Genomic DNA, 17,476 nt, shown 5'->3' with positions numbered 1-17,476 from the left:
CATTGGTTTCCAGCCGTATGGAATTGCCTGGTCATATTTCTACTCATACCAGTCTCCTATTTTTAATCTCATATTTATACTCATACCAGTCTCCTATTTTTTTATTTATTTTTTATTTTTTTGAGAATGGTAATGTTAAATGGAGCATACCAGTTTCCTATTAAAAAGGACAGTTCAATTAAAATAATATTTATAATAGGCCATAAAACCGATGTTCCCGGATTTCCCCCACCCCCTTCCAGTTGCTCCAAACAGTTCAGTATATGATAAAAAGTTCGCAATCAACAACAATGATAATACATTCTCCCCACAAGTTCCGAAAACTAAAAAAAAGAGTAACCTTGGCTAGAAAATGGAACTTCAACTAAGGCTAAGCTCCAATGGAACAAGAGGTATCTGCTACAGAAAAATCATATTGAAAGCAACATACAGGATTTCCCATTTCAGTTTCAGTGATTATAGCTGCTGTTCGCAACGATGGGACGTGGGCAGGACACGACAGGTAAAAGATGTGCAAGTGAAACATATTTTCTTAGCACTAGCTAAATTCCTTCATATAGTAAAAATTTGGCCAATGTTACACCTCTAGAGCTTGCAACAACCCGAGGGTAGTCACTCGTAGACTAAAAATCATGAATAATAGTCCAGGATTCAATTCTCTTCTTTCGAACATTCTTTTACAAAGGTAGATGTGGTAGCGTCATTTGCCACGACGATTTCAGCACATGGACAAATCATGAAGCAATCAACTTGAGCTAAATAAATGTCAATGGTCTTCGTCGTCATCCCCGGACATTCATCTGATGAATTATCCTTGGCCCAATTAAATCTTCTAGTGAACTCAGTTGGTACATGACTAGTTATCATCCCTATACTCTGGATTCTCCTTCAATATGACAAAACCTTCAAGAATGGGCGAGAGTGGAATGTACCTGCATTTTAACAAGAATATTAGTAGATGGGAAGGACGAATATTATGTTTGTCGTCCCTCAGTTATTGAGGTCCCAATTTTGGTACTCGTGATATTCGATTGAGCATGATACCAATAATTGTTAATTTCTTAGCCATGTGACTGCCATCAGTGCCCATGTCTACACTAAGTGGAGCTTGTATTACTCCATACTTTTAAAGCGAGCAATACAGCTCTAATAGTTGACTTTGACACGGAATAGAATATCTTTTATGAGGAAGTATTAAAGTAAGTCACGAAAAATATTGCAATGATGAACTTGCTGAAATTATGTTAAAAAGGAAAAAAGAAAAAAAAACCACGAAAAATAACATATTGCACTTAAATGTTTGTTGGATAAAAATTCCAACAGATTGATGTAAGTCCATTAATGGAAAGACCAAAAGTGTCTAGTTAGTTAAATCAGATGTGCATCGTCAGAAATTATGATAATAAATAAAATCATCAAATGATTGAGAGACAAAATAGCAACAACCATGCAATATAAATAGCAAGTTTCATAGGAGAAGAACAATACTTTTCCGTTGCAAGTTCAGCTCGATCCCCAGCAGCAAGGAGAACCGGAGTTGAGTGTGTCTGAAAACCTGTAATTGTCTTTGGTCGACCAGCCTGACCTATAACATCAACAGCTTGGCCAACTCGAACAGGCACTGACAAGGGTTTTAAATTCTCATCCACAGTCATTAACATCCTTGGCTGTAAAGAAGAAGCAAACACATAAATGATTAAAGAGAAAACAAAAAGGGCCGCCGCAGAGAGGATTGGCTAAAAACACAGAAGCCAAACCAACCAAACAGGGCAACAGGAGGGAGGGGAAGGCCAGTTCAAGAAACAGCAAACCTGCATCGCCAGTGTCAGAAAATATAGCACATAGTGGTATTTCCCCAAGATAATGGCCTTCATATCAAGACATATGTGCAGCATAGTTATGAGTCCAGCTAGTGCAGTCCTGAAACGGTTCAAAATTTAAGAGCCAACATCATATTGGGGGTTTGAAGTTTCAGAAAGAATCAAAAAGGGCTTGCTCATGTCCATATTTATTTTAGGTTTAAGATAACAAATGTGTTAAAAGGGGATGTTGATCTTCATGGAAGGGAGTTGTCTCAAAAGATCTATAATTTCTTGAAGTTAATGCAAATTTGCTTAAAGATGGGGCAAGGAGGAAAAAGATCCATATAGGTGATATCTACTACGTTTTAGTCTTGCTAGAGGACTTCTACTATTATTATTATTATTAAATGTAATTAACTTTTTTACATATATTTAACTAATTTTTATTTGGTGTGATGATGACATTATTTGAGCTTAAGTGGATGGAATAGTGAGGATTCATATAGCCGATCCCAATTTGTTTGGGACTAAGACGTAGTTGTCATTTAAGATAACAAATCTCATCAGATGCCTACGGTCGGTATATCTTTGAAAGCTCAGACGGAGAGAATAAACGGACTCCTCGAGGGCTACTTAAGTCCCTTTTTTTCCGTTGCAGAAAAGAGATCCCTTCCCCCAAGAGGCCCTTTTTTCTTTTATAAGGGAAGAGATTGTAGCTGGGTACAAATAGGCCGGCGAAAGAAAAATCTCCCGGACACACTTCTAAAGAAGCAGAATATAACAGATCCTTTAGTGGCACTTCTCTGTTTATCTGCAATTGTTCACTTATAAACATCCTCATTCAAAAAACTCTTCTTAACTAGGTAAATCACATAAAATTTCAACTCAAAAAAATATGTCTAGCAAAAAAAGCCTTTAAAGGACTTGCATAATAGTTTGGAGAAGAATGCTTCTCTATAGAAGAGAAAACTTACGGAGATAACAAAAATCGTTCAGAATGATATGGTGAGAGTGTTATCAAGCCCTTCCCTAAATGAACAAGACCTTGAGCGATCCGCACCTACAGAATTAGCAGATGCCAATGATTAGAGTGAGTGGGTGTGTAATCACAAGGATATGGACTTGTCACAGAATAATTGAGAAATATTTTGTTTCTTACACAGAAAAGAAGGTTGGCTTCTTTGTAATAGTAACTGGACAGGTTACGTAGCATTCCAGCTATTCGAGCATTGTTTGTTCCTGCACCTATCAATCCCAAGGAAACGATAGCAGCCTGTATAATTTAGAGGAGTTTTTAGATTTAACAATCTAATAGCTGCTCAAATAACTACACTCATCCAAAATACCGTTACCACTATTTTTTTTGGGGAGATTGTAACAAAAAAAATACCATCGCTACTTCAGTGTCTGAATCGTGACTGAGCCTGCTCAGAGTGTCCATGACATTGACCTGTCCAAGCCAGCCAGGGGAATAAATATGTTACCAAGAGATGAAAGCAGAAGAAAAGAGAAACAGGCCATAAGCAACGAGTCAATAAAAGAGGTAAAACCAGAACACCAACGCAGAAAAAAGTGAGTGAAAGAAACAAGGATGGAAAAAGAAATCTATTGAATGGATATTTCAAGATATCATACCTTAGGATTTGATATGCAGAGGAGGCCAAGAGCCAATGGAACTGCTCTTCTGATATTTTGCTCGCCATACTGCAAAAGATGTTCTAGAGAGCGTATTGTCATTTCAAGCCCCAACTCTTCAGACATTGCAACCATCGCAATACCAAGGACAGCTGGTCCCTGATAGGTTTCACCCTTTTCAAGATGTTGAGCACATTGACCAAGAAATTGCTGGACCTAGAGAAGAATAACAGTCAGCAATTGCAATTATTCAAACCGGAATCGCTTAGAGGTGAAAGGAGAGGAAACTTCTATTACCTTGAGTACATTGCCTGTCCCAGCATAGGCACAAGAAAGGAGGGTCATATCGCAATGCTTTCTGATCTTCTCGTGGAAAGTCTTTGAAACTTCAGCTGTTGCCTCAACGCTTTCCTATAGGACAGAGATACCAAATCAGAATAAGAAGTTATACAATCCAACAATGTTAAATAGATATTCACGAGTATCTATGTCATATTGGTACAGCTGATAATCGGCACAGGTATCAGGAACTGCAGTTAATTCAGATTTTCTTCAATCTCTATAGAAACTAACGCATGTAACTTTTTCAGTTACCTGCTTCCCAAGGTATAAAAGACCAAGACCCAGAGGCAAGAGACGGGCAAGAGGCTCTCCCAATTCTGACTCGCTTCGCTCCATCAATGCAAAGATGATTGCCTGGGCGATCTCTTCGTTACATGAACCCACGTACACCAAGCCCAACGATATTGCAGTGAATGCAATTACATCAAGGGACGCCTTGCTATCTCCAAGTATGGGAGTCAATATACTTCTGATCTGAAAAACAGCAAGCACTCAATGTAACATTGTATATATCCAGACCAATCTTATAGAGTACCAAAATACAAGGTAGAACTTTGTAAACTAAGGATGAATTAAAGGACAGAGCAGAAAGTTTATTCTTGTCTACCAAACCCAAAAGAAGAAATAGGAACATTACCTGCTCATTCTGAGCACCTGCATAAGCAAGACCCAGACCCATTATAGCACCTATTCTAACTGAAGGATCATCTTTGTCACAATAGTCAGCAAGAAGTGCCAATGCCTGCACAGAGAATAGAGTGAAATCTCAGGATATGAAGATTTGTGGAGAGAATGGGTATAGACATCAAATAAACATTAGATGATGCTCACCGGATCACAATCATTCTTGATGCCACAGTTTACAATCCCAACTCCTAATAGTGCACCGGCAATTACATGGGTATCAGTACTATGGAAATATTTGTCAAGTTGTGCAAGCCCAGAATCAACATCCCAAAGCAGGATCATTCCCTAAATTCGGGAAAGAACAATCAGTAGCTGCAAATAGGTAATCAACAAGGAGAGTCGAAAGAATTAGTAAACATATATACCAGACTTGCTGCAGCACTAGCTTTCCCATGTTCTTTATTTTTGAAGAGCCAGTTTGTAGAGGAACCACCACTTGTGGCCTCTGATGGTACTGTCATCAACTTATCCTGCAGCAGAAAAATACCAAGAGTTGTTTATGGATACAGCTACACAACAAGCTATACAAATACAAACATATATCTATAGGGTATGAAAAATACAACTTGACTAATTTTACCTGGCCAAAACCAGCATTGACAAATGCATTGACGAATGTAGCAGCCAAATTTTGTCTAGCCGAATCGACATTTGCCCCAGCACTAGCTCGGCCATCAAGCAAATGCGGCTAATAAATCGAAACAAGATCTGATTTAGTTGCAATTTACAGATAAGCTTTTTCCATGTGATAATAACTAAAAACATAAAGGTGAATTTCTTCAGATGCAATGTTTTCATAAATGACAGATCACCCAAAACAGATCTTTTGTTCAAGCAGGCGTTCTTTATCTTTCTTCGAATGGCCAACCAAGGTGCAAAAGAAAACTGAGATAAGTTACTCACACTTTTATTTAGAACATGAGAAAGGATAGCAAAAATTAAAAAAGAAAGCAAATTAAAAAAAGGAGCAGATTCGTCGATAATTAATAACCATAACTGGATGCTGGCAAAACAATGCAACAATGACATGAGATATTTCTTGCAGAATAAAAGCAGATACACAGGGTCAGTAACATGCCTCCAGGACAATGTCAGGTGAATCACTTCAAATTGGGAATATCGAACAGATACAACAGTATACGCAAATCAAGCATGATAAGGAGAGGTGTTATGTAGAAGTGTTAACCTTGTATATGTCATCAGGGGTTTTGGCTTCCATGACCTCAATATCACGAGCAAGTGCAAGATACCCTTCACTTAATTTCGCATTGTTAACAATTTCCTGCAATACTTCTCTCTCTTCATCACTCGCACACATCTCTTCATCAATATCAAACGTTTGACCCTGTGATTCAAAATTGTCAAATTTAGCATCTTGGATCTATAATTATCATAACATATTAACATTTTGTTGAAAAGGCCTGAGGAGACATACCTGGCAGGGAATATAGGGCAAAAAGGATATTACAGGGAAATAAAAGAAATAATAGAGGGATAGTTCTCTTTTTTAACTAATGAAATAATGCAGTGACAGTTCAATGTATCATTCTTTGTTAAGTAGTTACTGATCATTTTTCATTTCCAAAAAAAAGTAGTTACTGATCATTACACCAGTAATAATCTCATAGAACAGCAGTGAAAAAGCATTGATATAAAACCTCAGAGATCAAGAATCTGAATTAGAGGTATTCTTTGACCCAGAAAGAAAACTAGGATTCTTCTACATGCTGGAATGTTCTGACTAATACAAATAGCACACAATGAAGAACTTACATGGCGAGCAAGGATATAACAGAACTGCCTCTTCCGTAGATTATCATCACATGACGTAAAAACTTGCTTTATAGACTGCAAGAGAAGATGGAAACCAAAATAATAACAAGTACTCAGATTTCAGAATGTAAAATCTTAAAGATCCACTAGTCTCTGACAAACATACTTCACAGTATATTGAAAAACGAAAAAGAATTAGCTAGTAATAGTAAGCAGTGCATACCTGCATGTTGTCTAGGGCTAATGCAGTCACAAGTGCGAGAGGATACTCCTCAAACTTCATGTATATAGTGTATGCAATATCTAGTACCAACATGTCATCAGGCCCAGGAAGGTATCTGTAAGACAGCAAAAGACATGTGAGCTGAAGCAGAGGTCGTAGACAGAACAAATCAGATGGAAGAAGATTGGTAGACAGAAATAGACAAAAGAAAGTATCATTCCTGCATTAAACAAAGCATAAGCACTTTAGCCTGCCTTCTACAACATGGTAGACAGCAATAAATTGAGCTTTGAGGGGGAGGAAAAGTTTGAAACTCTCAGTTGCTCAAGCAAGACTGGCAAACGGCATAGACCATCAATCAGACAGCACAATATTGATTGGAATTTATGCATGCACAACGCTATCTATTCTCTAACGATTGCCTTCCAAAGGGTACTAGGAAGGGTATCTCATGTCTATCAAAGGTTATAATTTATTTTCAAACAGAGCCCACCAATTATAATTTTTTCCGATAACCATGGTGTCCGGGCCAGCTTGCGCGGACCTCAACTAATTCCACGGGATACCTGCCACCTCCCACCAGCAACAGGTACCAGGTAACTCTATCCACCAAGACTAGGACGGATGGGAAGAAATCACCTAGTGTTTTTGTCTCTGCTGGGAGTTGAACCTGAGATCTCATGGTTCTCAATCCACTTCATCGACCACTAAGCCACACCCTTGGGTGCGAGCCTACCAATTATAATTATTAGATATCGTGCTCTGATCCCTGAATGAACTCGCTTCCAATTGCAACGTCTTTGGAAACTCTGTAGATGCTTTAATATGAATTGGCCATTTTTGAGAAAACAACTCGTCCCCTTAAGGTAGACAAGAAAGGAAAACCTTACACAAAAAACCAAGAAAGCTCGTGCGCGGATTCCTTAATTTTTCAAGTTTAAATCTACGAATCCAATACCTCAACTATGTAATAACAGTTAACATCACGTATATGCATGTCCAAGATGCTCACAGGGAGTATATACCCTCTCTAGGGTTTTTATTAGCTTAGTGATAACTGAATACCGCTGAGAAGCAAAATATCAGGATATGTAATTTAAGCTGTTAGTCTCAACTCACAAGCTGAAATCAACATTGAAGATTCTGGCTTGACAAGAAACCACAGAAAAAGGGAGAGGAATAAAAGAAGAGAGAAATGCATAGAGTGGCATACAAAAGCTCCTCTAGAACTCATCCTAATCAGAACATTGAAGGGATTCAGATGTTCTTCAGGGGATACCCACAAACATGTCCAGAGCCGACTTACTTTGCAAAACTGGAGAGATAAGCGCATGTCCGTTTACAATTGCTGCTATCCACATGCTCCACCAAGAGATCAAGGTCTTCAACCTGGAATTATGCAAAGGATTTTTACTAATACACTTATATACATACTACCAAATTGATGCATGGTATCAGGAAAGAAACAGTACCTCGATTAAAAGATCCACAGCGTCAGGTTCGGCATTATGCTACATTGCAAAGAACGATATCAATTGAACATTCTGGCAGAAGTAAAGGGTAGGTAAATACAAAGAGATTTATGTATCTGCTCAGGACACGATGTATCATAGCAACCTCTTATACTCTATTATCCTGCAACTTGTCACAATTGACAACACAAAATCATATGTGATATTTGATACCTTCATGTCGAAAGAAACAATCTGTTGCACGAGCTCCATAAGATCGTCAATTGGGGCCTCTTCACTCTGAAAATAATACATATAGAGAGAGCATAAATATATGCAAGCTAATGAAACTGATTTATGTCGGAATCATATCATGATTTAAGAGTAAGCAAGCATGCCTCAAGGCAGGAACTCTTTTCTCTAACCCAAATTCCAAAAAGAAAACAATGAATTTTAGGCAAAGGCACAATATTGAAGAAATATCTATCTTAAAGGAATTCTATATGTAAATATTTGCTGGTAATGAAAACAAGGACTTGTAGAAATAAATATACACCCTACATTTCATTTTATGTCATCCCGTTTGATTAGGCATGGAGTTAAGATGTTAATTAGACTCATAAAACATATTAGTGAAGATGGAGAGTTAAAATATCGGTCGCAAAGGGAGTAAACTCACGTCAAAGTTAATGTGTCAATGGTTTATGAATTTAAGTTCTTGAAAGTTGTACAAATAAAATGGTGTCAAACATTTTGAAACATCCCAAAATGGAAAGAGTGTCACATAAACTAAATTGGAATAGATACAGATGGAGTTGCATGTAATGGTGATCTAAAAAATATACAAATATTAGACTGGAGACAAGGAATTCCCGAATACAAAGCACTACTGCAATAACTGTTGACAGCTACACTCTGCTCACACTTTACAAGAACCTCGGGATTGAAGGAACACCAACCTGCCGCTTTGCATACTCTTGTCCAATTTCTCCAGCCAAGTTCCTGTCACAAACAGCCAGCATTTAACAGCAACATCAGAGGATGCAGGAGGAAATTACTACTTTTTTTTTTGTGCAGATTACAGGCAAAAATGGAGATCGCAGAAATCGGAAATGATAACACGCACTCGCATACGCATCAAGAAATATGTAAAACAACTAATATCTTATCGTTACAATCAATTACCATCAGAAATCCATATAGATGCAACATCAAAACTAAGACTAATTTCATCTGCATTTACAGTCTGCAACAGCATTGGTACAGTCTACTAAATATCTCAGGATAGCTGGAGTACAAAAACAAAGATATGCTTACCTAACATATTCATGTCCCCAGGAACCAATGTCACCTTGAGATCCCAACAGTCTATACTTCAAGCTCTCCTGTAAGAACCAAAGAATATTAACAATATCTATTATAGCTAATAAAGATACTTAAGCTCACACCAAAGAATTAATGGTATAACAGAATAAATAGAACATACCCTTTCTCCTTCAGCAGACATTGTCAAAGCCAGTACAGAGAGAATATCTGCCAGAAGTGTCTGCATGCATTGAAATTAAAACATGTGAATAAGTATATTCAAATTTCAGAATAGAGAAGTGCAGGACAGAAGTCAATGCCTTCAAATCTGAATCTGGCATTTTCTCATAAAATCCCTTTAGTGTTCCATAATGGGCACGCAAGAACTTCAGTGGTTTTGGAACCGATGTCATGGAGCTTGTTGCTGTACGTATTTCCTGCCTGCAAAAGAGAAAAAATGAACAAGAGAAAAGACAAACATCCTAGTTTTCTCCTATAACTGCAAACACCATCAACACCTTCTGGGAGTTGAAACTCTTAAGCTGGCATGTCATTCTTCTTGTAACTATTAACCTTATACACAACTCAACAAATGGACATTCTATTGTTGATATACCATGTTGACAAAAAAATTACGCTTTTTTATCGGTATATAGTGATATACCACATCGACTATGCATTGACCTTTTTGTTTAGTAAATAGATTGACTAAACATTGTTTTATCTGTTTTATAAATATGTTAACTATACTTATAAAGTCAAATTATCTTCTTAGTCTCCATCTCAACTCAAACTATCTGATAGAAGGAAAGGAAATGGTATTTTCCAAAATAGGACACCCAAGTATGCACAGGTGATAAGCATGTCTCACATCCTTAATTCAAAACCGGCAATCTTTCAAATATCCATTTGGAAATTAACTGCAAGTGCTAATCCGTCAATGTTTTGTGCGGACTGTCAAATAAGTTCTACTCCAACAATGTTTTATACGGACAGTCCAACAATGCTTTTTATGGACTGTTTAATTTTATAATCTTTTCGTGCAATGGTGGTGTCAGGGCCAGCTTAAGCACACCTCGACTATTCCATTGAATACCTCTACCTTCCTCCGCAGAGGTCCTGGTAACTCTGACCACCAAGTATTAGGTAAATGGAAAGAAAATACTTAGTTTTTAGTCTCTGCTGGAAATTGAACCGTATTCTCCAACGTGTTCACCCACTTCATTAACTGCTAAGCCACACCCTTGGATTATGGACTGTTTAATTTTATAATCTTTTCGTGCAATGGTGGTGTCAGGGCCAGCTTAAGCACACCTCGACTATTCCATTGAATACCTCTACCTTCCTCCGCAGAGGTCCTGGTAACTCTGACCACCAAGTATTAGGTAAATGGAAAGAAAATACTTAGTTTTTAGTCTCTGCTGGAAATTGAACCGTATTCTCCAACGTGTTCACCCACTTCATTAACTGCTAAGCCACACCCTTGGATGCACAGCTCTTGCATTTGTGATAGTGTGCTAAAGACACTAGTTCTAATCATAGGTGCACTTGGCACATCTCTTAGAGATACATACAAAAAGAACAAGGGACGTCTTCCACGTGCTGCTAAGTATTACTAAGTTTTTTGGCACATTTCGTGGAGATTCATAAACAATAAGACTGAAGGACCCTCTTCCACCTGCTATTACCACTCTTGCAAAGAAAGCACACTGAAGAACTAAATGGAAGTCTTAACAGTCAGTTCCCTCATTCTTGCAAGACGATTTCTGTCCCAAAAGTTCCTTCAAATACAACTAATATCTTCAAAACTTCAAACACTCCTGAGATTCTATGCTGCACAAAGCTTCATAAACACACCTCTTAAGCCAATAAACACTTCACTACAGTTCGTCAATCCAGTAGAAGTGAACAAAAATGTGGGTCACTGTCAACTATGCATTCAAGTTCCCTAAATAAAAAATTTAATAATAACGAAAAGAAAGAAAAACCTCATGCTCTCCAGGGCAACCTTCTGAAGTCCGGGATCTGCATCCTGAACTCTTTCCACATACAGTTCCAATTGCTGCTTCAAAGCCAAATCTTCTTCGGACTAAACACAATATCATAAAACAACAAATAAATAAACCAAAGACACAACATACATAAGCTAAAAGTGGTGACAAATAATCAGCTAAGAGAAGCATTGCTTCTCTCTGGTTCTATTAAACTAACATGCCTATCCAAAAATAATAAATATTACTCCCTTCGTTCCGAAAAGCATGTGAGATTTAGAGAAAAATTTTGTCAAACATTGTTCCTTAACTTTTCGAAAATTAATACATTGAGAGCCCCTTAAACTTGCCAGCAAATTTCATTTAGACTCATAAAGTAAGTCATCTCCTTTAATTATACACATCATCTTCAATTGGACAATTGAACATGCCTGAGATTTTACGATTTATTCAGACTAACTCGTATAATTAAAGAGGTGACATACTTTAAGTGATTAACTTAACTACGTAATGAGCATTTGAGAACATGCACATTAAAAATTACGAAATTTGAATAGAAAGTGTCTAATAGGAACACTTTATCATGTGTTTAGGTGCTCAATTGAAACAAGCTGTAACTACGTAATGAGCATTTGAGAACATATTTGACAGAATAGAGTATGCAAAATAAGACATTATGAAGTATTGCATTGATAAAAAGCAACATGAATTTTTTTATCCTTTTTCTGCATTTCCTTTTTTCTTCTTGCAATTACTCAGCAAATTTGTTGTTTGACTATCAAATAGTATGCAAATTTGCTGTAAAGCATGTGGTATTTACAGCCAATTTTTGTCAAACATTATTCCTTAACTTTTTGAAAACTAATATAGCTAAAACTACATACTAAGATTCTAAACTCATAAATATGTATAATTAAACTGCTAGGACAATGTTGTATGCAAAATAAGACATTATGAAGTATTGCATTGATTAAAGCGAAAATTACAGCCAAATGCCATTAGGCCATCTAGTTTGCAAAATATGGACAGTGTATAAGTAGTGTATAAAGTATACTAGATATACATATACTATACACTACCTATGCAGCCGAAGTGTATAGACAGTGTATGCTTCGGCCATGTTTGGTAAACTATATGGCCGATATATTTAGGTAAGTTTCCCAATTTTTAATCCTTTGTTCCTATATCCTTTTTTTTTTCTTGCTAACTCACTAAAATCAACTAAGTGATGACTTTTCAAAAATGCAATATAAACTATACACTTGCATATATACTATGTACATATTTTGTAAAATAGACGGCCGAATGGTATTTAGCTGTAATTTCCATTTCCCCATTAAACTGCTAGGGCAATGCTGTTTGACTATCAAAATCTAGTAAGCACAATAAGACATGAAGTATTTCATTGATTAAAAGCTAACATAACATTTCAAAATTATAACTTTTTCATCGGATTCATACTCATTGATACTTACTAGATCTTCATTATTTCTTCTCATGCTTCTTCTTTGGAAAAGATTTCAATGTTATGTCATATTATATGTCCTCTATAACAACATTTTGCTATAGCACTGACGCTAAAACTAATATAAGGTTATTTTATGATTTAATAGTTGTATTACGTTAAGCCAAAGGTCTTCGAAAACAGCCTCTCTTCCTCCATAGTAGTCTCTACCTCCATAGTAGGGGTAAGGTCTGCGTACACTCCACCCTCCCCAGACCCCACTTTGTGGGATTACATTGGGTATGTTGCTCTTGTTGTTGTTGTGATGCTAAAACTAAGTATAAATTAATATAGCTAAAACTAAGTACAAAATTTTGAACTCACAAATTAGTATAATTAAACTGCTAATACATATGTTGTTTGACTATCAAATAGTATGCAATATAAGCCATGAAGTATATTGCATTGATTAAAGGAAATTTTCAAAAAATATACAGCTTTTGAAAATATTTACGACATGTAGCCCAATATTATACAACATTATACCTCGGGGGAAAAGCATTATACATAATGTATCAACCTTGTATAATAGTGTATAAAATGTGTTTATACATAAATATGGGCTAAATCGGGTAACAAACTCAAAATAGCCCTACGTAGCATACATACTTTCTCCCAATAGACATAGAGCATAAGCAACATGAATTTTTAATCCTTTTTTTCACATTTCCTTTTTTCTTCTTGCAATAATTCAGCTAAGTAATAACTTTCCAAAATTGTAAATTGTTTTATCAGAATTCATACTCATTGATGCTTATTGTTACATGAAATATAGCATCGATTAAAACCTAACATAACATTTCAAAATTGTACAAATTTTTTTTCTCAAATATATATATTCTCTCATTGATAGGAACAATTTACCATGTATTCAAGTGCTAAATTGAACACAACATTTCAAAATTGTACAACATTTAATATACTCAAATGATACTTACTAGATCTTCATCTTTTTTGTCATCCTTTTTCTTTGGATCCTTCGCCGGAACTTTCACCGTCGCTTCCTCTCCGGCGGGTTTTCCGGCGGTACTATTCGGATCCGGATTTTTTGACATTTTGCTCAAACCCTAGCTAAAATGAGCAACAAACAGGAAAAATGTTATGTTTTAAGCCCTAAATATATATATATATTGAAGAATAAAGGTTTTCTTTTTCACCAAGCCAAGTGTTTTTTTCTTTAGTTTTCTGTTTGTCCCTCCAGTGTTTTCTTTTTCAAGCTCTTTAAGGAAAAAAAAACATTAACTTAAAAAGGTGATTTGATTAAATTATTCTTACTTATTTTTTTAATTTCAATTTAATGTTACTCTCTTTTTTGCTGGGTAAATTTCATGAATGGCCACTTAACTATCATTTTTTTCACCAAAGTTATATAATTGTCATTTTTTTTCACTAAAGTCACTTAATTATATTTTCTAATACAAAAGTCACATAACTATCACTTTTTTTTCACCAAAATCACTTAACTATCGCTTTTTCACCAAGCCAAGTGTTTTTTTCTTTTAGTTTTCTGTTTGTCCCTCCAGTGTTTTCTTTTTGAAGCTCTTTAAGAGAAAAAAACATTAAATTAAAAAGGTAATTTGATTAAATTATTCTTACTTATTTTTTAATTTCAATTTAATGTTACTCTCTTTTTTGCTGGGTAAATTTTATGAATGGCCACTTAACTATTATTTTTTCCACCAAAGTTACATAATTATCATTTTTTCCACTAAAGTCACTTAACTATATTTTCTAACACAAAAGTCACATAACTATCACTTTTTTTAACCAAAGTCACTTAACTATCGCTTTTTTTTTTCAATAAAGTAATTTAACTATGTTTTCTAACACAAAAGTTATATAACTATCACCCTTTTTCATCAAAGTCACTTAACTATATTTTTTAACACAAAACATAGTTAAGTGATTTTGGTGAAAAAATGTGATAGTTAAGCGACCATTCATGAAATTTACCCCTTTTCTGCTACAATAATCTCTTTCCATATTTATTGAGTAACGCTAAAAGTGAAAACTAATAATAGTTGATTATATCTAGATTTTCTAAAATAATAACTATTTCGGATCATCTATTTAATAAGGACGGCAAGTAAATAGATCGGAATACTAATGAAAGGATTGTTTGAACTCAAAGAAGATTGGGATGGAAAAGTTTTCTTTCTATACATTCTATAGTGATTTCTTTTCTATTTTAACTTTGAGTAAAAAAAAAATTGTTAAATTACCCAAGAATGCTTATCAACAATGTTGAGCTTGTAAAGTTTTTCTGTTATAGACTATGATTTGAAATTGTAAATTTTATTTATATTATTGACATGTATTTCTAGTCTTCAAGATTTTTATCTACTTTATTTACTATTAGGTCACGTCCTTAAGTGCTAATTCAATTGTATAAAGCACCATATCTTTTTAATATATTTATTACGATTAATTCAGGAGCTAATTAAGTAATTAAAGTGAATTGGAGGTGTCCCCAAACCCACACAAAAGGGTATTTTGAAAGTGTGCACATGTTTTTATAGTACAAGTAGGAAGAGGCGCGAGGTGAGAAATTATCCCAAAAAAGACGAAGGTATAGTTGGAAAATCTAAAGGCCAATGCCCGGGTGCATAAAGATGATGCTGAGACACTTAGTAAGCGTTTGGCTATGAAAATCAAATATTTTTCACTTTATTTGAAATTTTGAAGTTGGAGTTCAAGATGGAGTTGTGTTTGTTTATAGTTTTTGCAAGGAATATTTGGTTGTATGAAGGTACTAAAAGTGAAAAAAATGAAAATAAGGTTTTATGTATTTTTCAAATTCTAAATACAAGTTGTATTTGAAATTTTCATGGTCAAACGCTGGTTTTAAAATAAAGTGAAAAAAACTCATGGACAAAGGGGTCCTTAAAATTTTGAAGAAAAGGGCGGAGGTAATAAGTTAAGGGGTCATCACTTAAGCCGCCTAGAATCTTTTGATGGCTATATATCATAATATAACCATCGAGGGTAATGTGTCGCATAAGGAGTCTCCCGTCAATCCGGTGCAACTGATGCGCGGTCTATGCACGCATAGGTGCAACATGAGCTTAGTTATACCTTCTTTTTTTAAAAAAGTGAAAACTAGTAAGAAAAAAATTAAAATGTTATTTTCAAGAATTAAGGGTTTTCCTCTCTACTCCAATTTAGCCAAGGATCTTTCCAATCATCTGGATGAGTTTCTAACGTATTATGAAGTTAAAATTACTATTATTAAACATTAATGATAAAAAGATTGTTATTCCAAGAACTCAAAGACTATCAAAAAGGGTCAAACGCTAGGATTTTGAATTCAAAACGTAAAATCTTCATTCTACTCTTAACTATTGTTAGGGATTGTGATTATCAACGACATAAGTGAATGGGAAAAATCACAAAAACAAAAGTTTACACGAAACCTAAAGCTCAAAATCTATGGACTTAGGTTTATTAGACGATGAACTTGAAATGGGGTAATGTTGAATTCTAGAGAGCATGATTGACTAAAAACGTAATTATTAATGCGGATCGTGATTAATTGGTGTAGTCTGGTTAAATTTGAGCATACATTTACTTGAGAAACGACGTTGGTGAGTTAAAATGTACCTTCACTTAAAGTCTTTTTCATTTGAATTCATATCTTGAATATGTTTGACAGAATGCTTGAAATTGTTGATGTGTGTTCAATTGGAGCAAGTGAGCATAAATTATTCATAAATGCTTAAAACTATGTTTAAAATGTTAAAATGCATTTATTAAATAGACGAGAGTTGTGGTTGATGCCGAATGGAAGAATCAAACGAGTTGAATAACTGAAGAATCAAACGAGTTGAATAACTGAACTTCAAATAATAAAATAATAAAGGAGAAGGAAAAGCTAAGAAAGAGGAAGAATAAGAAGATGCAAACAAATCCAAATGTGATTACAAAATGTTGGACCTTGCATGTTTTGATGATTGACAAAATGATTTGGACCAAATGCATAACATGGAACAAGGAGGCTATATTGAATAATACCAGGTAAGTAGTTTTATATTCCATCCCAGAGTTCAGATGTGGCACGACTCTTGGAATGAAGGAGTCTCGCGATACGGAAATAGTGGACAAGATCTAGAAGAGTCCTTGGAAGAATTATTTATGATAAACTTCGAACTTCCATCGAGCTTATTTTAAGTCATGTGATACCAACGAAGTTGCCTCCATCTCAAACACTATCTCTCCTCAAAGTCCTTATCTTAAAGGTGTTTGTGACCAACCCGTGAGCCACTCATAAGTTGCTATATATGCAAGTCTTCTACTAAATGAGGTTACACACTTACATTGAGAGAAAAACATAAATCAAGCAAATAAGCGAGAGAATATTTGAGAGACTTCTAATTTGCTACTGAAGTACTACCTGACAGGAAGGACCAGATTGAAGAACCCGTTTCACAGTCTTATGCTTTATAGTCTTCAAGTCTAGACATTTTATATTAGGAACGTTATTGAGTTGTACCTATTTCCAGCTTTCCTAGAAGCATTGTTTGGTAAAACATTAGTAAAATTCAGCTCTAAGTTGAGGGCAACTCGGAGGGGACTCAATAGTCTATACAAATTGTTGTAGGAGGATTAGAGTTAGTTCTCAGGTTACATCTCTTGTAATATGAATTTGTTGAAGCTAACAGTTATAGTGAAGTTTGAGACAAATCATACAGAGGTGTAGATCGTGGTCTTTCATCCTTGTGGGTCGGTTGCTTTTCACGTAAAAATTCTATGTTAATACTTTATTG

At 35.3% G+C, this 17,476-nt stretch overlaps 1 protein-coding gene across 2 annotated transcripts; it reads right to left on the bottom strand.

Moving 5' to 3' along the window:
• Positions 1–341: 341 nt before the first annotated feature.
• LOC132630165 (26S proteasome non-ATPase regulatory subunit 2 homolog A-like) lies at positions 342–13,906 on the bottom strand. 2 transcript variants are annotated; one of them, XM_060345743.1, is made up of 25 exons: positions 13,652–13,906; positions 11,207–11,307; positions 9,539–9,659; positions 9,400–9,459; positions 9,231–9,298; positions 8,873–8,915; positions 8,148–8,213; positions 7,935–7,973; positions 7,769–7,851; positions 6,463–6,577; positions 6,240–6,314; positions 5,653–5,811; positions 5,047–5,154; positions 4,832–4,936; positions 4,611–4,751; positions 4,417–4,521; positions 4,032–4,253; positions 3,735–3,848; positions 3,438–3,653; positions 3,193–3,252; positions 2,962–3,075; positions 2,777–2,862; positions 1,812–1,920; positions 1,489–1,667; positions 342–932 (listed from the first exon to the last, which is right to left on the bottom strand). In XM_060345743.1, the coding sequence occupies exons 1-25, from the start codon at positions 13,766–13,768 to the stop codon at positions 857–859; spliced, it is 2,682 nt and encodes an 893-aa protein (XP_060201726.1). In that variant the 5' UTR covers positions 13,769–13,906; the 3' UTR covers positions 342–856. The 2 variants fall into 2 exon arrangements, with proteins under 2 accessions (XP_060201726.1, XP_060201730.1); XM_060345747.1 differs by lacking the exon at positions 13,652–13,906 and adding an exon at positions 12,685–12,689 and having other exon boundaries at positions 398–932.
• Between the last annotated feature and the right edge of the window lie 3,570 nt (positions 13,907–17,476).

Source organism: Lycium barbarum, chromosome 1, assembly GCF_019175385.1.
Source record: "Lycium barbarum isolate Lr01 chromosome 1, ASM1917538v2, whole genome shotgun sequence".
In the NCBI taxonomy this organism is placed as follows: Eukaryota; Viridiplantae; Streptophyta; class Magnoliopsida; order Solanales; family Solanaceae; genus Lycium; species Lycium barbarum.
Note: the sequence above shows the minus strand (reverse complement) of the source record. Positions and strands in the feature narration are given on the sequence as shown.

Excerpts from the sequence above, each read along its gene's own strand:
- LOC132630165 (XM_060345743.1), bottom strand. The coding sequence starts at position 13,768 with ATGTCAAAAAATCCGGATCCGAATAGTACCGCCGGAAAACCCGCCGGA. Across the intron at positions 6,315-6,462 it reads TAGCCCTAGACAACATGCAG|TCTATAAAGCAAGTTTTTAC; the intron begins GTATGCACTGCT and ends CTTCTCTTGCAG. Across the intron at positions 4,254-4,416 it reads CAGGTGCTCAGAATGAGCAG|ATCAGAAGTATATTGACTCC; the intron begins GTAATGTTCCTA and ends GCTGTTTTTCAG.